Raw genomic sequence first — 21,801 nt, forward strand, 5'->3', positions numbered from 1 at the left:
TAATGCAACTCATCCTTCTCTGGGCTAGTGCTGCCAAAAGACTTTCAGCTAACACCCGAATGGGTTTGGGAGTAGAACATTATATTAAAAAGATCAATGTAATTTATAATAGTAACATCTGGAATCTCTTTACATCTTACAACCTGCTTGCCATAGTGGCTGGCAGCTTCCATGTAAATGAGGCAATGAATCTGCTGTGGGTTTTAATCCACACTCCAAGGATGCTCTCTGAGGTGCTTAAGCCTATCCTACAAAGAGGCCCAGCACCTTGGATAGATTAAAATTTGGATTCAAGCCACGGGCAAAATCACTTCACTGCTGACATGCAGATCCCCAGCCTTCAGTGCTGAGTTGAATCTATTTTTGTCAGGATGCAGAAAAAACAAAGAGTGTATCAAGATGCCAGTTGGACGTTCCTGAGCTTAGTAGTAGAGCTTTGAATGAGCAAGTGTGTTCTATTTTGTGTTTTATTTTTCTGCCCCCCAGGAGACATTCTGCTCAATGTGAATGGAATTGATTTGACAGGTGTCAGCCGTGGGGAGGCTGTAGCCCTTTTGAAAAACATTTCCTCCTCGGTTGTCCTCAAAGCACTCGAACTGAAAGAGTGTAAGGCCTCCCTGGATGAGAGTGAGGATTCATCCTGTGATGCTGAGGAGAACACACCCGGTCACAACGAATGGTCACCTACCTGGGTCATGTGGCTAGAGCTTCCACGGTAAGTCCAAAGGGAAATAAGCATAACCATTCATGAAGGTTGACCACCTCTTTCTTGATGTTTTGCATTGATATCAACATTAAATCTAGACTCTGCCCTACTTCTTTTTTAGATAATTATTTTTATCCAGAAATAATGGATAACAATAGAAAGAACCAAATCAGTACAAGAAAATCAGTACAGATTTTCATAGTACAGTACATAAAACTAAAACTATTTCATCTAATCCAGTGTTTCTCAACCTGTGGGTCTCAACCAGGTGTTTTGGTCTATAGCTCCCTGAAATTCCAGCCAGTTTACCAGCTGTTAGGATTTCCGGGAGTTGAAGGCCAAAACATCTGGTGACTCACAGGTTGAGAACTACTGATCTAATGCAACTAAACATAAAATAATCACCCTGACCTAAGGACCTCATCAGACAGGTTTTTTCTTCCTTTTAGTACGCTGCCGGGTCAGAGCTGACAAAGCCCATCTTATGATATAGGGCTATTTCTGGTGAGGCTCCCAGCAATGTGCTAAAAGGAAGAAATGAGGATACGGGTGACTACCCGTATCCTCATTGAAGAAGCTGGGGACAGCATGTGAAGAAGCCAGGGACAGCCAGGAAATATCATGGGACGGTGACCCTTGATTAACCATGATAAGGAGATGAAACTGGGACCTCCAGCTGATAAAACACCAATAAACACATAGTAGACACACAACTGCTGAAATTTCTCTTTCAAACCTCACGTTCATTGCCTATTGTTATCCTATTTCCCTTAGAAAAGACTATCTTTCCACACTTCTACTTTTAATAACTTTCCTCTAATTCAGTGGTTCTCAACCTTCCTAATGTCCTTAATGCATTTCCTCATGTTGTGGTGACCCCCAACCATAAACTTATTTTCATTGCGACTTCATAACTGTAATTTTGTTACTGTTATGGTTGGTAATATCAATATCTGATATGCAGGATGTATTTTCATTCACTGGATCAAATTTTGGCACAAATACTCAACATACGCAAATTTGAATAATGGCGGGGTTGGCGGGGGATTGATTTTGTCACTTGGGAGTTGTAGCTGCTGGGATTTATAGTTCACCTACAATCAAAGAGCATTCTGAACTCCACCAACGATAGAATTAAACCAAACTTGCAGGAGGAGGGCTTTTGGTAGGAGGATTCACCGTCTGTTTCCAAAAAGAAAGAGAAGGAAAGGTGGAGAGATCTGCAGCCTTCTCTGCCAAAGGGATTCCTAACACCATTAGAAATATGTGTTTTCTTATGGTCTTTGGCGATCCCTCTGAACCCTCCCTGGGACCCCCCAGAGGTCCTGACCCCCAGGTTGAGAACCACTGCTCTAATTCATAAATCCAATAGTTGAAATTTGCCACTAATGTTGGAAAATGTGATAAACAAGTCGCAATCTTTCTTGAAGTTGGTCAAAGAACGTTACAGTAGAGTCTCACTAATCCAAGCTAAACGGGCTGGCAGAAGCTTGGATAAGTGAATATCTTGGATTATAAGGACTGATCAAGGAAAAGCCTATTAAACATCAAATTAGGTTATGATTTTACAAATTAAGCACCAAAACTTCATGTTATACAACAAATTTGACAGAAAAAGTAGTTCAATACGCAGTAATGTTACGTTGTAATTACTGTATTTACGAATTTAGCACCAAAATATCATGATATATTGGAAACATTGACTACAAAAATGGCTTGGATTATCCAGAGGCTTGGATAAGCGAGGCTTGGATTAGTGAGACTCTACTGTATTTCAAGCACTTCTTCTTTCCATATTCCTGTTACAACCAAGCAACTCATTTCCTTCTCTACCAATTCTAGATATAATATGACATGAGGATCCACTTTTAAAATAGCAAAAATCTCCTGGGCAGGGCCAGTTTGGGAAGAGGTACCTAGCCATGAAAGATGTAAGGGAGAACCAGCATAAAAGCAAGGCTCTTGGAACATGGGTCTGGGCTCCTGGACCACCCTGCCTCCTTTCCAAACAACTCTTGCCAAACGCCCATACGCTGTTTTAGCAATAGGGTATCTTAAATTGTTTGATTTTGCCCAGATGTTTGAGAGCTGTGTGTGCACAGGGGTATGTGTTCTCCAAACTGTCCCCCCCCCCTCGCCCTTGCCCTGTCCTGAAAAGGAAAATGTTCCCCTCTAATGGGCCGGAAGCAGCTGTGTTGTAACTTTTAAGAAAAATAACAAAAACCGCAGAGTGCGTAGTTTGTCACCCACTCACACAGCGGCTTTTAATGTCTCCCTGGGATATAAATCTGGCCTCATTGCAACATTTGTCTGAACCTGAATTTTTAAAATGTGATCCTGCCAGTATGACACTGAATTAAATCTACCCTCAAGCTAAAACCCAAAACCCATAAATAAGGAAGGCCCGCCATCCCAGAAGAGACTTGAGACTCACTTGAAAAGTTTTCAATACTTGCTTTTCATTTTGTCTCGTCTCTGTTGATTCAAATACTTCAGAATCTGAAGTTTAGATGATCTGAAGTTCACCTTAATTGGTTGGAGTGTACATCTGTTTGTTCTCGCTCCCTCCTTCTTTCACACAATACATTAGTAAATATACTTAACTTATCAGTCTACTAGGAGCTCCTGGTGGCGCATTGTGTTTAAGCGCTGAGCTGCTGAACTTGCAGACCATAAGGTCGCCGGTTCGAATCTGGGGAGCAGAGTGAGCACCCGCTGTTAGCTCCAGTTTCTGCCAACCTAGCAGTTTGAAAACATGCAAATGTGAGTAGATCAATAGGTAACGGCGCTCCATGCAGTCATGCTGGCCACATGACTTTGGAGGTGTCTACAGACAACGCTGGCTCTTCGGCTTAGAAATGGAGATGAGCACCAACCCCCAGAGTCGGACATGACTGGACTTAACGTCAGGGGAAACCTTTACCTAGAATCATAGAATCATAGAATAGTAGAGTTGGAAGAGACCTCATGGGCCATCCAGTCCAACCCCCTGCCAAGAAGCAGGAAATCGCATTCAAAGCACCCCCGACAGATGGCCATCCAGCCTCTGCTTAAAAGCCTCCAAAGAAGGAGCCTCCATCACAGCCTGGGGGAGAGAGTTCCACTGCTGAACAGCTCTCACAGTGAGGAAGTTCTTCCTGATGTTCAGGTGGAATCTCCTTTCCTGTAGTTTGAAGCCATTGTTCCGTGTCCTAGTCTGCAGGGCAGCAGAAAACAAGCTTGCTCCCTCCTCCCTATGACTTCCCCTCACATATTTGTACATGGCTATCATGTCTCCTCTTAGCCTTCTCTTCTGCAGGCTAAACCTTTATCTATCAGTCTACTACATTGAGGGAGCTCAAGAGCTCCATGGATTTATTTATTAGAGATGCATGAAAATAAATCCAGGTGCATACAGTCAGCCATCCACAACCACAAGACCCTTGCAAAAGTGAAAAAATGTGATTTTTTAAACCTAAGACCTCTCTGGAAATTTCTAGGTCCTGCAATACAGCTATAGAATTGAACCAGAGGAGAGAGATTCATAAAGAGAACATTTAATCAAATCCTCAAATGATCAAATCTGCAAAAGTCAAACCTGAAAATGTGGAGAGTCAACTGCAGTCAAATTTTAATTGCTTGAAAGAATGTTTGTGTATCACTAACCCTAAAATCATCTTCTCCAATGTCATGGAAATGGGGAATTTATTGAGGGGCTGTCTGGCCCTGGGGGACCAAAATTTTTGCAAAACCCTGCCTTCCATATTGAAAAAAATGAACATAAAAATGATCTGCTTTCTAAGACTGTGGATCCTTTACAAGTTGTTTTGTGTGTTTGTATGTCTTCTGGGCCTGTTTCATTATTGTCATTATTGTTCCCCTGCAAATAACATTTCAGTCACTTTCATTTTTAAAAAGCTATTTTAGTTCTCAAAGTAGGCCAACGGAAATAACTATTAAATTGCCAGTTGTCTCTTTTGGATGCTTGGGATATGTGGATCACTATTTTTCTACTGTGTATTTGGGTGGGATGTGAAAATCCTAATGCACTTAAAGGATTCTGGCCAATATGTATGTTAAGAAGGTCACATATGCAAGGAAACTTTGTGTCGCTTACAATACAACCAGTCACTTGGGAGGTAAAGATCACAGTTGCCACTTGATCCCCTTGATTAGGATCCTTTCTTCTGATTCCCCTGAATTTAATCCTTCCTCTTCTCCTGTCTGTTTGTGTAGCTGTCCATCTAATCCAGTGGTTCTCAACCTGTGGCTCCCCAGGTGTTTTGGCCTTCAACTCCCAGAAATCCTAACAGCTGGTAAACTGGGTGGGACTTCTGGGAGTTGTGGGCCGAAACACCTAGGGACCCACAGGTTGAGAACCACTGATCTAATTCAAAGCAACACTTTATGCATGTGTCAGTTGTAATATCCATACAAGAGTGGTGAGTTGTCACACTTCAGCTATTGCTAGATAGCATTTCCTAATCATCACTGCCTGCACAGCTATCAGCCAAGGATGATAGGAGCTGCAACCCAACAAAATCTGGAGGGCCTGAAATTGCCTACCTCTGTCACAAAATGGATGCCATAATGAAATCCATTGTCTTAGGACTTTTGTCATTCACCGAGTTCCCCTCTCCGGAGATTTTCTATCACAAAGTAAAGGTAAAGGTTTTCCCCTGACATTAAGTCTAGTCATGTCCGACTCTGGGGGTTGGTGCTCATCTCCATTTCTAAGACAAAGAGCTGGCATTGTCTGTAGACACCTCCAAGGTCATGTAGCCGGCATGACTGCACAGAGCACCGATACCGTCCCACCAGAGTGGTACCTATTGACCTACTTACATTCGCTGCTAGGTTGGCAGAAGCTGGGGCTAACAGCGGGAGCTCACCTCACTTCCAGGATTCGAACCAGCGACCTTTCGGTCAGCAAGTTCAGAAGCTCAGCTCTATCACAAAGCCCATCTTCATTATGATGTAGATGAGCAAATGACCTCTAGATGTGTGTCTCTGGCTTGTTGATAAGCATGGCATTTCTTCAATGTGTCTCTTATTGGACATTTCTCACAATGTAGAAAACGAAGAAGCCAACTTAAAAAAAACCTACAGTGGAAAAGCTTTGCTTTTTTGAAGCCATCAGCAAATTGTTCTGGGTTTCCCTCTCCCTGTTCCAAATTTATGCACATACTCCTGTCCTTCCCTTTCCCCTGTGGCCTCTTTGGCTAAAGTAAAATTACCCACCATGTCAGCAGGTCTGAAACAGGAAATTCATTGTAATCATATCTCCAGCTGCAGCACCACTAAGAGAAAAGAGCTACAGTGTATATATGAACACCAAAGGGGATTAGTATGCTGAACTGGTACCTTAGACTTCTTAAATTCAAGGGTTTTTTTGGAAGGGGCGGTTGGGCTTAAAAGTTAATTAGAACTGATAGGAACAGAGGTGCATTTCCTTCTGGTACTTGCTTGTTTTGCCCAAGCATCAAAATGCAGATTTAATTACTTAACAGCAGAGGTAGTCAGATATGTTAATCTCACCTGCTGAGTTCAACTCAGCATCTTTATTACTCAGGGTCTGTTTTGTTTTGCTCTCTCGGTTTTGCACAACACATCTGGAAGCCCTTTAGTAGGTCACTTTGCCAGAGCATGCATCACATTAATACATGTTAACTCATTTCCCCTCTCGTCTGAGAATGTAACCTTTCAGGAGAAGAGTTCCCATTTGGTGCTAGTCAGGACAACTGCCCACCAAATCTTAAAGAGGAGCCAGATGGATCCGAAGCAACTTTCTTCGTTGCTTCCCCTCACCCCATCTTCCTGAAGTTGCAAAACTGTATTGGGAAAACAGAGAGTCCTGATTGGTCTTCCCAAACTAGAAATCTTTTGCTAATATATGTTATCATTTTCTTAAAATGTATTAACCAAAGTAGAATGCAAGTTCTTAAATACAACAATTAATCAGTACAAAAAATACTGAGAGAGCTGGGGTGGGAGAGTGAGAGGAAAAGTAAATAGAAGAGGATAAGTCAAGAGATTTATTTATTTATCATGTCAGAAGTGAATTGAGGATACAGTTATAATGCATTCAAGAACACAAACAAAGTTTAAAACTTGGCATTATACTAGATTTCCTTTGACCAGAAGCTGACGACTTGGAGTGCCTCTGGTGTCACTGTGAGAAGGTTCTCCATTGAGCAATGCTCAGGTTGCATTGTAGTAAGTGGTCTGTGGATTGCTTTTCTTCACACTCGCATGTCATTGACTCCACTTTGTAGCCCCTCTTTAAATTTGTAGGTTGGAGATGTGAATGAAGGAGAGTAACAGGGAAGAAAGACAGAGGCAGATGAAAAAAGGAAGGAAGAGCAAAGGAGTAAATCTCTTCTCTGCCCTTCTCTTCTAACTTTTGCTATGTAGTTTCTGGAATGAGAAGTAGCAAATATTTTGGGGTGAAATGGGAAGTAGGATTTTTACTAGAATCTTGCCGAACATCCCAGGAATACTGCCGCACAATAATTGGGTCAATTTAAGGATAATAAATATAATAATAAAACTTTATTTATATACCGCCCTCTCTCTTCGAGAGGACTCAGGGCGGTTTCCAACATAGCAAAGAAACCATGCAACAAATTAAACATAATAAAGAATAAAAAACATGGAACAATAACATACAATTCCAAACAACCACAAAAACAAAAAACAGTTACAAAATGCTCCATCAGTGGGGCCAGATATAATGACCAGGGTTTCAGAGTGGGCAAGGCCAACTATAAAGTGCTAGGCAAGACAAGTGCAACAGAATATCATAGGGCTGGAAAGTGGATAAAGTGCTGAGTAGAGTCCTAGTTAACAACCCAGGAGGGCCTAGGACTAATCCTGCTCAAAAATCTGCAGGAACCACCAGATTTTCAAATCCTTGCAGAAAGAGGATAGTGTAGGGGCTTGTTTGATCTCTCTGGGAAAAGCATTCCAGAGTTGGGGAGCCACCACCGAGAAGGCCCTCTCCCTCATCCCCACCAGCTGCACTTGTGACGGTGGCAGGAGCGAGAGGAGGGCCTCCCCGGCAAATCTCAGAGTCCACGGTGGTTCATAAAGGGAGATGCGATCATGAAGATAGGGAGGGCCCAAATCGTATAGGGCTTTATAGGTCCATGAATTGGGACGCTGAATTGGGACTGGCAGTTCATCACCAGTGGAGCTACTTTAGTAGGGGTGTTGTTTGCTCTCTGTAGTTAGCTCCAGTTAAAAGCCGGGCTGCCGATCTTTGAACCAGCCGAAGTAAGTGTTTGGGTCACCAAATGCCATTCTTCACCGCCATTGCTTTGCTTGACAATATTCTGATGGTGGTGCCTGAGGAATAGTGAAAGATTGAACAGTGCAACAGTACTTCACAGATCTAACATGATTCCTCTCTTCCTGCAACATTGTGTGTGCCTTCAAATGAACTATCGACATACCACAATCCCATGAATTTCATGAGGTTTTCTTATACAAGGAAATATACTCAGAGGTGTTTTTGCCACTTACTTCGTCTGAAATACAGCCTACAAAAACTCACTCTACCTTTGCTTGTAAAGAAACTAGTTTCTCTCACCTGTCTTTCTCCTTCTGCCATTATTTGTTCTACCCCACTGCTTCTCAAATTAAAAAATAAACATCCCTTGTTCTGGTATAGAAATGTGACCAAGTCTGTCTGTTTCATAACAGCTCTTATTTTACTCAAAAGGAGAATAGGCAGTTCTACCAGAGTATCTAAACAATGACTCACCAAAGTCCAGTTTAGAAATCTCACCTAAATGAAACGGCTGTTCTTCCATCTGAAACCATGCAAGCATGTAACTTCAAGCTATTCTGAAGCTCAAAAGCCCGATTTATGGCTTCTGCTTGTATCCACTCCGACAAGTGGAGTGGACAGCCATGACCTCTGTTTGGCAGTGTTTTGAATGATTCCTGAACTTTCAAGAGTATTTTTGGAAAGGCAGTGCTTCCAATATGTGGATTAGTCAGTGTGGCACCATCAGCTACAATAGAAATCATAAGGAGGCCTAATTGTCATTCTGTTTTCACATGGTTTCAAAAGAACACCAGACATGTCCGCCTGTTTTAGCAGCTTTAGCCTCCCAGTAAAACTAAGTGTAGCCCCCAATCCATTTCAGTTTATACTCCAAACGTTTTACATCCTCCATCTCCTCAAGGCCATGCCAGGAAGTTCAATAAAGTCACTGAAATTTGTAATTAGAGATAAGGTGACTTAACTCAGGCTCAGAAGATAGAGCTGAATTTGGAGCATAGACCTGCGGTTCTCAACCTGGGAACCCGAGATGTTTTTGGCCTTTAACTCTCAGAAATACTAACAGCTGGTAAACTTGCTGGTATTTCTGGGAGTTGTAGGCCAAACACATCTGGGGACCCCAGCGTGAGAACCATTTGCATAGACAGTTTTATCCTAATCCTAATTCAAGGCCCACCGGACTTTGCCCATGAGACAGCTGCTTCTGATCCTAACTTGCAGGCCAAGGAATGAGAAGACGCTTCTTTCTCTGACCTTGTTTTCAGTACATATAAGTCTTCCCAAGAATCCTAATTCTAAATGAAATACATAATTGGACAACCCACTGACATTCTCCATTCCAGAATATTTTGAGTTAAACTGTTATTCATCAGGGAGTTGAGGACAACTTTTTCTTAGTGCCTCATTATTATTATGACTGTTACTGGCTCAATTTAGTCTACCACATCCTATTTATTAGATATATGTCTGGCTCTCTCTCATGGATTCAGGCCTACTTGCAAGACAAATAATTAAATCATTTGAGGGATAAGGATTGCAATATGCTAAAAGACATTTCATAGCCTTTAAAAAAAGAAAAAAGTGTGAAGTCCCAAGTAACTTCTTGAATGCAATCATATGTCCATATAGTGATAGGATATTAGCGCGCTCCTTCCAATGATGGAAAAAGGAACCAGCTAACAGAGGGAGAAAAAGAGAGGCAAAGACAGTGACAAAAGGAAGGAGAAGAGGGGAAAAGATCCAATTTGCAATTCTCCTTCCCAGTTGCTGAGGCCACTCTCTTCCTGAAAACAAGGAAAGGAGCAAAGCACACAGGAGTGTGGCCATAGACATACCAAGAGATGCTGTGGGCACTTGTCTAGTCATACTTACTTACTTACTTAGGTGATCCCTCGTTGTCTGAGTATGATGGCCCTCCGAGTGTAGTGTCTTGGTAGTGGGTACTTAGGTGACTGTGGAGTCCTATTCTTGACCCGCATGTTCTTCCACAGTGAGGACATTGGTTGGAGCCCCCGATGGCGTAGTGGACTAAAGCCTCATGACTTGAAGGTTGGGTTGCTGACCTGAAATCTGTCAGGTTCGAATCCCACCTGGGGAGAGTGCGGATGATCTCGCCTCCCATAAGGATGGAAAAAACATCAAAACATCTGGGAGTCCCCTAGGCCATGTCCTTGCAGACGGCCAATTCTCTCACTCCAGAAGCGACTCAAGTTTCTCCTGACACGAAAACAAAGGACATTGGTTTCCAGGTGGAAGGTGGTCCCGGTCAAGGTTGGCTTGAGGCGCCTTCCTCTAGGCACGTTTCTTCCTTTTGCCCTCCATTCGTGCCTCGTTGATATGCACAGCATTATTGTTAACAGCTGACCTTAAGTTAGAGCGCTCAAGGGCCAAGGCTTCCCAGTTCTCAGTGTTTATGCCACAGTTTTTAAGGTTGGCTTTGAGCCCATCTTTAAATCTCTTCCTGTCCACCAACATTCTGTTTTCCATTCTTGAGTTGGAATTATAGTAACTGCCTTGGGAGACAGTGATCGGGCATTCAGACAATGTGGCCAGTCCAGCAGAGCTGATGGTGTAGGAGCATCACTTCAGTGCTGGTGGTCTTTGCTTCTTCGAGCATGCTGACATTTGTCTGCCTGTCTTCCCAAGAGATTTGCAGGATTTTTTGGAGGCAACGCTAGTGGAATCATTCCAGGAGTTGAGTGTGATGTCGGTAGACCATCCACATTTCGCAGGCATATAACAGGGTTGGGAGGACAATAGCTTTATAAACAAGCACCTTGGTGTCTCTATTCATGTCCCGATTCTCAAACACTCTCTGCTTTATTCAGAAGAATGCTGCACTCACAGAGCTCAGACAGTGTTTTGTTTCAGTGTCAATGTTGACTTTTGTGGAGAGGTGGCTGCCAAGGTAGTAAAAATCGTGAACATTTTCTAATGTTACACCATTAAGCTGTATTTCTGGTATTGCAGAGGGATTGGCTGGTGCCTGCTGGAAGAGCATTTTGATTTTCTCGATGTTCAATGAGAGGCCAAGCTTCTTGTATGCTTCTGCAAAGGTGTTTAGAGTGGCCTGTAAGTCGTCTTCTGAATGCACACAGACAATGTTATCATCAGCATATTGGAGTTCTATAACAGATGTTGTTGTGATCTTGGTTTTGGCTTTCAATCTGCTGAGGTTAAATAGCTTGCCATCTGTCTGATAGATGATTTCCACTCCAGTGGGTAGCTTCCAATCAACAAGATTAAGTATCATAGCAGTGAAGATAGAAAATAAGGTTGCGACAATAAAACATCCCTGTTTGACTCCTGATTCTACCTTAAATGGGTCACTTTGGGAGTCATTGCTGGCCAGGACAGTTGCCATCATGGAGGAGCCACAGGATGTTCACAATTTTGTCAGGGCATCCAGTTTTTGGAGGATGGTCCAGAGAGTTCTGCCCTGTTTGTCTAGTCATAGCTATAAAACAGAAGCAGATTTATGCTGGTCTTGGTATTGGTATAAATAAATCCTTTCCCACTTGTTTCAGAGTGATAACATTTGTAGAGAAAAATAGTGAAAAAACTCCTTATGCTTTGCTTCACCTTTTCCAGCAAAGATCCAGAAAGTATTGGGAGAATCTAGTGTTGAGAGTGCTGCAACTCCACTTTTATTCATAAGATTGCTGTATTGAGCACACGTGGGAGGTATACAGTTGGAAATAACTTTGCATTTGCAACTCTGATCTATAATTTAAAAAATCTCACCCGCACCCCAACCTTTGATAAAGCTTCCATTTGTAATTGGTTAACTTGGGCTACCACTTGGTATTCATTAGCAGCCAAGAAAAGCAAGTCCCTGCCTACCTTCCTTGTAATAGCAATTCGGTCAAGCCACCCACCTGCATCATATGGATATCAAATTACATACTGGATTTTTGGGTGCAGTTATTCCAACCAAAAGGAATTGCTGTCTTAACCTTAATGTGCTTCTTAAACACACTATGGAACCATTACAGCTGACTCCTTAGATGTCTTTGTTCAAACATTTTTTATGTTTTACTTGCATGTTTTATCATACAGTCCTCAAGGTAGTTCACCAAAGAGCAAATCAAGATAGTATTTTAGAAAATGCATCTCTTGGTACACCCACTACCACACTCCTACATGCTTTGCTCTCTTCCTTGTTTTCAGAAAGGGACTGGCCTCAGCAGCTGGGGAGGAGAATTGTAAGATCTGAAAAACAACTTTATTTCTAAGTAGTCAACCTGCATTTATTGATATATTGTGATATCCCACATCATTTCAAAATTTAGGAACACAGCCAGTTGCCTCATATGACAGATGTGTTGGTTCATCTAGTGCAGGGATGGACCAGGGACTGCATTTCCCCTGCAGGGAACCTTGGCAGACCGTACCCCCGTGCTCTCTGGAATTATGGATATCAATTTATTCATATTTTTCTTAACCTCTGTGGAACATTTTGATTCCCTCCAACTGTCCCAATTTGACATGATAAACCCAATTATAATCCTATTTATCATCTCACTTTTGTTACTCTTTCAAAAAGTGAAGGTAGTCTGCATTCAATTAACTGAAGAGTTAGCAGATGAGAGAAAGAGGCAGAAACTAGACCTAGGCAAAAGCAAAGTGTTGTAGCCTGGACTAGCTTCTGTTGTTGTGACATCTTGACCACATTCTGGAGTTGCTTGGTCACACATGAAATGTTGGGGTGTGTGCATTTTTAGGAGTAATAGTCTTTTCACCCAAAGGAGGTAAAAGGTAAAGGTTTCCCCTGATGTTAAGTCCAGTTGTTTCCGACTGGGGGTTGGTGCTCATCTCCATTTCTAAGCCAAAGAGCCGGCGTTGTCCGTAGACACCTCCAAGGTCATGTGGCCGGCATGACTGCATGGAGCGCCGTTACCTTCCCACCGGAGTGGTACCTATTGGAGCTAACAGCGGGTGCTCATTCCGCTCCCCGGATTCGAACCTGTGACCTTTTGGTCCGCAAGTTCAGCAGATCAGCGCTTTAACACACTTCGTCACCGGAGGCCCCAGACAAAGGAAGTGAACTGGAAATCAATGTTCAAGTCATTTTTCATTGGAAAAAATATCTCCTTGGAGCCTAAAATTGGACTCCACGGAAAAATGGCCAATTCATTTATATACTTTCTCTTGGAGATAGCAACTTTCTCAAGCCTCCTCTTTCTAATGTATTCTCTGTTTATAATGTGTTGTTTATTTCCTGAAGTGTATGTCTTCTTTGGTTTGCAGTTTTCTTAGCTCTATGGTCTTGAGGCAGTGGGAGGGGCCGAAGACCATGTGACTGGTTCAGTGAGCGTTTAGAATACAGTTTAAAAGAATGACAGTTGAGGAATGACAGTTGAGGCTTGAGTCTGAGTACAGAAGCCAGTGTTAGAAGTTAGAAGTCAGTTGAGGCTTGAGTTCCTTGGAAGTAGACTGCTATAAAAGGGAGCTGTGCAGAGCAATATAGTTTTGAAGAGACTGTTAAAAACGATAAGTTAAAGCTACAAACTGAAACGTTTTAAAGCTTAACCTGACAAGAAAGATACCTGAAGTTGTGAGTAAAACAAACATGTTATTTTAAAGAAGTCTACTTGAATCTTTGTCTGCTGAGAGCGTGGAATAGAAACATGACATTTACGCACCCAGTGATTTTCCATTACCCAATAAACTAAAGGAACACTCCTGAAACTCTGCTACCTAATATATTATGATCCCAACAGGTCATAATCCCCAATAGGTTATGATCCTAACAGGTCATAATCCAATAGTCCAATATTTTCCCCAATTTTTATCCAATGGCTAGAAGACATTTTTAAACATATGTCTGGAGCAACCCGCAATGGGTTCTATGAATGAAAAATTGTCAAGTTAAACAGCCATTATTTAGCACAAGATAAGAAACATACAGCCCTCCAGACACTGCTGAGGTCCAACTCCCAGCATCCTTTCCTTTTCAGTGTTGACTAGTGCTATTGGGAACAATTCAGCAACATATGGAGGACTGGGTTGTTGTATGTTTTCCGGGCTGTATGGCCATGTTCCAGAAGTATGGAGGACTGTACTCTTGTTCTCATCTGTTCTGAGCTATTATCACCTACACTTCCTGGCACTACTCGCTATCTAGATTTTAGAAGAGTCCTAACCTAGAGTCCAAGCATCTAAAACCTTTTTACTTCCAATATACTGTGTGTACTCTAGCAGTGAGCTACATTCCTTCCCTATTGTATACAGCTATAAGAAGACATCTGGTATATTCAGAACCACCCAAAGTGACTCTAGAAAACCACTCTGAGTAGATCTAGAATTCTTTTAAATCTTCAGTTTTAAAAACACCGCCCACAGCACCCCAAATATATATAGTGGTGTGCTAAGAATATGATTTGCCATATATGTTTCAGATGCCAATTTAGGCAAATATTTTCCTTATGTATAAATTATATGTAATAGTGTAAAGGAAACCCCAAAATCTTTTGGAAAAACAAAAAAAACCATTCAGAATTATTGTTGTAAATTGGTGCCAATATAACTTGCTTAACAGATGCTAATATGTTTATCAGTTTAGCTATATGTTTAGCTATCAGTCACAGCTAAATCCTGGCAACATTCGACCATGACCACAGTAAGCACTGCTAAATCCTGTGGTGAGTTTATGTCTTTATGAAAAATGGTATTCCGAATGCTACAAGCTGAGGCAGATGGCAAAATGATAGAGCTGGCTTCATGTGGAAGGACCAAGAGACACCTGCTTTTCACATTAGAGCCAGTTAACTTTTGCACAAACGTTTTATCATGCCAGCAGGTGAATATTTGTAGTTCCCAAGGGCTTCATCTAGCAGTACTATGAAACCCCAGATGAAAAAGAGCAGAAACCTATTCCCTTATTTCTTTGCAAAATAGTGGTGCCTATTTATTTTTAAAATCTTCCTTTTAATTTAAAGCTTTATCTCTGAGTGGTGCTAATAATATAGATACAAAGAAAGAGATGCTTTGAAAGTGAAATCAGAATGACTAGGAAGAGTTTTATTGGCTCAACTGTGTGGACGTAATACTGTACTATATATTTCCAAGTGGAGCAGAGCCCTTCTGTTGTCGACCGCATTTTAGGGGATCGGGGCCCTTAAGGAGAGACCCGATCCGGTCCTGAGAGAACGGACCTTGGCGGAGCCAAAACGAAAATACGAGCCGCAATACAACCTGAAGCCGAAATGAAGAAGGTCCGCCAAAGTTGAAGGAAAATCCGCCGAGTCTTTATTGAGCAATTCACCTGAAGAGGACTCTAGTAGCGATCATTCGACTTACTAGAAGTACCATACAATCAAAATAAAGCCATATTTATACAAAATTTCAGTCTGAAAGCCCTTTGAATTTCCCGCCCTGCTTCCCCACCCATCTGATCGTTGATAGGCTAGAAGGTTGAACGAGGCGGGCTTTCGTTTCCCGCCTCGCTCCGTTGGCCCAATAGGAAGCTACCTTACGTCTCCACTCGGGCCAATCAGGAGAGAGAAGGCGGGAGTTAGCGAAACAATGAGGTGACGGGGACAGGAACCAGAGGATTAAGTCCTGCTAGACTGATTTCTAAAGGGTGCTGTTTTATTAATGGCAGCAATCAAGGATGTCCGGGTTTCTGTCACGTATACAGATTTTAGATATGCCTTGGGGTGTCAGAGATGGAAGCAAAGATGGGTGGTGATGAGCCATATTGACAGGCTCTGCAGGGCGCCTTCCTGAGGTGTCCTGGATATTTCTTTGGGTGAGATATGACAATGTTTGCCTTGGGGCGAATATCCTTTAGGTCAACAACTCCGAATTCGGTGACTCAAGCCCTATATTGTCCATGCAATTTGAATTTGATTGGATTTAGCGGTGGCAGATTATCCTTTTGGTTTTGGGAAAGGAAGCCTGGGTCATAGGAAATGGGATAGGTTCTGGGGTTCATGTTGAGTTCAAAATATTTCCTATTTGATTTCATGATTTGACAATTATATGAAATAAAATGAAAAATAAAATAAAGTTGGAATATAACCCAGGCTGGGAAAAATACATATTTTCTGGGGATTCCAAAGAGTACAAATACATATAGGCAGATAGATAGATTTCATGGAAATAAGGGAGAATTCATAAGAGTGAGTTACATTTCATAAAGGGGAATCATGAATGATATAAACAATTGAAAATATTTGATAAGAACGAAGTTCATAACATCTGGAGAACCCAGCATGGAAATTCATAAAAGTGGAGTTTTAGCAGCATGATTTTACAATTCATGAAGTTGTTATCTCTTGCCTCAGGCTATGTCAGGACCCAGGCTGCAGAGCACCAATAACCATGCGCAGAGACCAGAATCTAACTAATATCTTTATTAAGGAAATATATAAAGTTAATAAAAACAAGTGTAGAATATAGTTCAGAAGTAGACCTTTCAGGAAAGGTCAAATATAGTCCAGGAAAACAATGTCCAATATGAAATATTAAGGTCCAAAGTTGTAATCCAATAACCGAAACACACACTTTGCCAAGCAAAGTGAGGGGAAATGACAAGGTCCTTTAGTCCATGGAGCTTAATGCAAGGCTAGGGAGCAAACTAGATTCTTGGCAAACAAGGCTTGATTCAAGGCAACAAGAAGCAAGGAGCAAGAACAGGGTCCGTGGCGAAATCCGTGGCGAGGTCCGGGGAACAAGGCAGGGCTGGAACGAGAGCAAGGTCCTGGAAACTGGAGTAGCGTAGTCCACACACAATCTACTCCCGAAGCTGACGAATTGACTCCGCAAGGATTCCTTTGTGTCCAAACACCTATATAGGATCTTGTTTTCCCGCCAAAGAACACCTTCTGTGGGGAACAAGAAACGAAACCTATGCTGTGTCCAGATGCATGACTCCTTAAACTTTCCCAAGGGAAACAGACTTAATCATCTAATTGTCTGGCAGCTATCCTAGCGCTCCGGCGAGTCGCCTCCCGAGCGCTTCTATCTTGATTATAATAAAGCCGGCGAGAAAATGGGGGAGATTTCTGCTCAAGGCTTGTTTGGCTGACTTCTTGTGGGCAAACATCCTGCAGCTGCAAGGGCTCCAAATCCGGCAGAAACGGTGGGAAACCCAAGTTTTCCTCTTCATCTGACACAACAGTACTAGGAACAGGACTACATGGCCCATGAGTCATCACAGGCTAAAAGGTTCAGAGAGTTTTGTTCAGAGAGTTTTAGTAAACCACAGTAAACTCCAGTAAAACGTCTCAATCACCTTCTACTATAAATATATGGAATATAGAACATAAAGTCTTGATTTTTGAACTATCTTTTACAAAGTCCTGTGGGGGGAGGGGTGGTCACCTCGATCACACTTCTACAATTAGGAAAAAGTGTTCTGTGCAATATGAATGCCTGGCCTGTAATATGAATTACTGTTTTGAAATAATACAATCAAAATTTGGACTATTGAATTGAGAATCCTTTACTCCGACAGCTTTTGGGAAACCTGTGAAGTGTAACAGTTGGCAACATGCTTTCGAAAGAACTAAAACCACTTCCACTTTTGGTTACATTTTTGAAGTATCCCAGATTACTGCCCAATAGATTTTATCAGACCAGTTTTTGTTCTATTTTCAGATAGAGATCTTTTTTATAACCACAGCTATTAAGAAACATTCAAGGTACACAGGAACATTTCTGTCAATGCTTTCTTCTCTGTTAACCCCAGTGTGCTTTAGTCTGTGCAGGATTCCAAACTCTGTGCAAACACTTCAACCACCAGAAATGGGCAATTTGAATATATAATGTAGACCAAGAATTAGTTTTTCAGGCTGATATGACTAAGGAAATAGTAAGTGTATGGTGATTTTGAGATAATTGTACAACTTATTAAACAAAATTATTTTTCCCACTCCAGGTATTTGTACAGTTGCAAAGAAATTGTATTACGGAGAAATACAGAAGGCAGTCTTGGCTTCAGTATTGTGGGAGGTTATGAAGAAAACAGTGGGAACAAGCCATTTTTTATCAAATCAATTGTTGCAGGAACACCAGCATATAATGATGGAAGAATCAGGTAAATAAAAAAAACATTATTTTTAAATTAATTCTTTCCTTCCAATATACATGCCCTGACATTGATCCCCCATACAGGCATTTTTCTGCACGATCTGTCAAGGTACAATATTTTTGCACACAAGGTATGAGTTGGTGTAATTGCTTTATGTTGGGTTAACCTCTAAATAATGCTGACCCATTGCTAAAGAAACATACTTGCCAAACCTTCCAGGCATGGGCAATTGCATCCCAGGGCCCACAACATTCTGAATAGGATGTCACCACTGCACTACTTCTGAGAACATGCAATAACTTCTTGTTATGGGCCTTCAAGTTATTTCCAACTTAACAGCAACACTACCATGGGCTTTTCTGGAGCTGAAAATATGTGACTCGCTCAAGGTCACCCAGTAGGTTTCCATGGCCAAGCATGTTATTGAAATGTTAATCTCCTGTCATAGTCCAATACTCATAACCGCTACATTGTGCTAGCTCTCAAAAACAGAATGTATGCCAATATAAATCATGAAGAGGATTCCAGCTTTTGTGTCCGTTCTGCCCCCCCCCCCACACACACACACATAGTTTGTTTTTGTGATGGATTAATACCACAGACAGAACATGTACATAAATAATTGTAAATGTATATGGGCATGACCACACAATTTTATATATAGTGAATATCATCCCTGAATTCCGAACCCAGCTATCTCTCCATAATCTATTTAGCTGGCTGGTTTCAAATTAATGCTTGAATTCCTTGTATGCTTCTCCTTGTAGTAAAGGAAGAAATTACAATTACCTCTGCAAGGGACCACTTATGCAGGAACCTGGGACCAACTCAAAATACCTCACAAGCCAAAACAAGATCATACTTACTGGTTCCCCTTAGAATCATAGAGATTAGGCTTGCTCAAATAATTCGTTTTCCCCGTTAACCGTTATTAATTCGTTATTTTCGTTTGTTTTGAAGCAATTTTGAAGCATTGGTTGTCCACACGTCTGATATCGCGGTTTCGAATCGCGAGAGGCCGTTTTTCGTTATGTCGTCGTTTTCTTCGTTAGGAAAAAAAAGCTTTTGCAAATCACCCAAACCATTCAGGCCCTTTCCTTTTGCCCCTCAGCAAAAGGGGCGTCACGGGCTCAGCCAATGGGAGGGGGCGAGGGGGAAGGAGGCCGAGGAGGAGGAGAAGGAAGACGGAGGGGGGAAATGGCCGCCGCCGCCGCCTCGCCTCAGCTCAGGCCTGGTGTCTCTCTGAGGCGGGAAGGCGGCGGATGGAGCCGAGACCGAGAGAGACAGAGAGGGGCCCGGCGGTGAGGTTTTGACGTCTGTGCGAAGCTAGGCAAGTGGGGTTTATATATCTGTGGAAGGTCCAGGGTGGGAGAAAGAACTCTTGTCTGTGGGAGGCAAGTGTGAATGTTGCAATTGGTCACCTTGATTAGCATTGAATAGCCTTGCAGCTTCAAAGCCTGGCTGCTTCCTACCTGGGGGAATCCTTTGTTGGGAGGTATTAGCTGGCCCTGATTGTTTCCTGTCTGGAATTCCCATTTTCTGGGTGTTGTTCTTTTACTGTCCTGATTTTAGCTTTTCTGTAGCTAAAAATGCATATAAAATTGATTCTATAGGGAGGATAAATGATTGGATTTCAACTCCTACAGCTTGGCTTTCTCTGCCAATAATGGTACCCATCTTGGATATTGTAAGGGATTTTTTATTATTATTATTATTATTATTATTATTATTATTATTATTATTATTATTATTATTATTAGGCCTTGCTCCCAGGAAGGTGCCTTCGCTGTGGCTCCCAACTTATCTATCTATCTACCTTTCCACATATTCTCCACATTGTGTGTATGTGTATGTATATTATATATACATGAGCCCCGATGGCGAAGTGTGTTAAAGCACTGAGCTGCTGAACTTGCAGACCGAAAGGTCCCAGGTTCAAATCCCGGGAGCAGAGTGAGTGCCCGCTGTTAGCTCCAGCTTCTGCCAACCTAGCAGCTTGAAAACATGCCAATGTGAGTAGATCAATAGGTACCGCTCTGGCGGGAAGGTAATGGCACTCCATGTAGTCATGCCGGCCACATGACCTTGGAGGTGTCTATGGACAACACTGGCTCTTGGGCTTAGAAATGGAGATGAGCACCAACCCCCAGAGTCAGACATGACTGAACTTAACGTCAAGGGATACCTTTACCTTTACCTATATACACACACACACACACACACACACACATTATGCAGGGACTATATACACAGTATATATCACACACACACCAATTTAACAAAGTTTCAGCCACAAAAACAAAGTTTCTGAAGTAGTACAATGACTTTCACAGTAAAGACAACCCAATTTAACAGGAAATAAGACTTTCAAAGCAGGAACAGATTTCTGCAATTATTAAAAAATGGTTTATTATAAAAGCTATGAAAATTCGCCAAAAATCAGAGGATAAGGGAAACGTTCCAAATTTTGGTGAGCTATCAGTGTTAAATGTGTTCTACCACTGTACCAAGTTTGAAGAAGATCACTCAAAAAATGAGGGTGGGAGAGTCCTGTAAAGTCCTCTCCCTCTGTGCTGTTTTTGGGAATTGCGCATGCGCGTCCGCCATTAACGAATTAATTTAGAAAATAACGAATTTTCGTTAATTTCGAAATTTTTGGGGGGCCAAATTCGGAAATACCATCAGAAACGAAAAGCTGCCCCCCTCTAGTTTTGAAACGAGTTTAGAATCAAATTTTTCGTGGATCGCTCAAGCCTAATAGAGATGGGCCATCTAGTCCAACCCCCTGCCATGCAGGAAAGGCACAAAGTACCCCTAACAGATGGCTATCCAGTCTATGTAAAACCCTCCAAAGAAGGAGCTTCCACCACACTCTGAGGCAGTGAGTTCCACTGTTAAACAACTCTTAGTCAGGAAGTTTTTTCTAATGCTCAGGTAGAATCTCCTTTCCTGTAATTTGAACTCATTGCTCCGAGTCCTTGTCTCCAGGGCAGCAGAAAACACGCCTGCTCCCTCTTTCTTATGACATCTTTTCAAATATTTATACATGGCCATGCTTCTCTCAACCTTCTCTTCTGCAGGCTGAATATACCCAGCTCTTTAAGATGTTCCTCATAGGGCATAGTCCCTTTGATCATTTTAGTCATCCTCCTCTGGACATGTTCCAGTTTGTTAATATCTCTTGAATTCTGGTGCCCAGAACTGGACAAAGTATTCCAAGTGAGGTCTGACTAAAGCAGAATAGAGGGGCCTCATGACTTCTCTCGATCTAGACACTATACTCCTTTTGATGTAGCCCAAAATCCCATTGACTTACTTAACTGCTACATCACTGTTGGCTCATGTTCAACTTGTCCACGAAGACATGATCTTTTTCACATGTAGTTGTTGAGCCAGTCACCACCCATCCTGTATCTTTGCTTTTTTTTTTTTGCCTAAGTGTAGTATCTTACATTTCTAGTTAAAATTAATTTTGTTAGTTTTGGCCGACCTCTCTAAGCTGTTAAACTCATTTTGAATTCTGATCCTGTCCTCTGGAGTAATAGATATCACTCCTAATTTGGTGTCAGCTTCATAATCGATAAGTATATCCTCTAAACCTTCATCCAAGTAATTAATAAAGATGTTGAACAGAACTGTGCGCCCAGGACCAAGCCCTGCAGCACCCCACTAGTCACTTCTTTCCAGGATTGGTGAGCACTTTTTGGGTTTGGTCACTTAACCAATTACAGATCCACCTAATAGTAGCATTACCTAGCCCACATTTGACTAGTTTGCTTGCCAGAAGGT

The 21,801-nt window shown here is 41.9% G+C and overlaps 1 protein-coding gene across 4 annotated transcripts in view; it reads left to right on the plus strand.

Moving 5' to 3' along the window:
• Nucleotides 1–21,801, plus strand: part of lnx1 (ligand of numb-protein X 1) — a 137,527-nt gene that overhangs the window by 113,282 nt on the left and 2,444 nt on the right. For all 4 annotated transcript variants that reach the window (XM_008111662.3, XM_003221558.4, XM_003221559.4 and 1 more), the window contains 2 exons: nucleotides 487–715; nucleotides 17,860–18,018. In XM_008111662.3, coding sequence (XP_008109869.2) covers nucleotides 487–715; nucleotides 17,860–18,018 — 388 coding nt within the window. The remainder of the gene's footprint in view (nucleotides 1–486; nucleotides 716–17,859; nucleotides 18,019–21,801) is intronic.

Source organism: Anolis carolinensis, chromosome 5 (assembly GCF_035594765.1).
Source record: "Anolis carolinensis isolate JA03-04 chromosome 5, rAnoCar3.1.pri, whole genome shotgun sequence".
NCBI classification, from domain to species: Eukaryota; Metazoa; Chordata; class Lepidosauria; order Squamata; family Dactyloidae; genus Anolis; species Anolis carolinensis.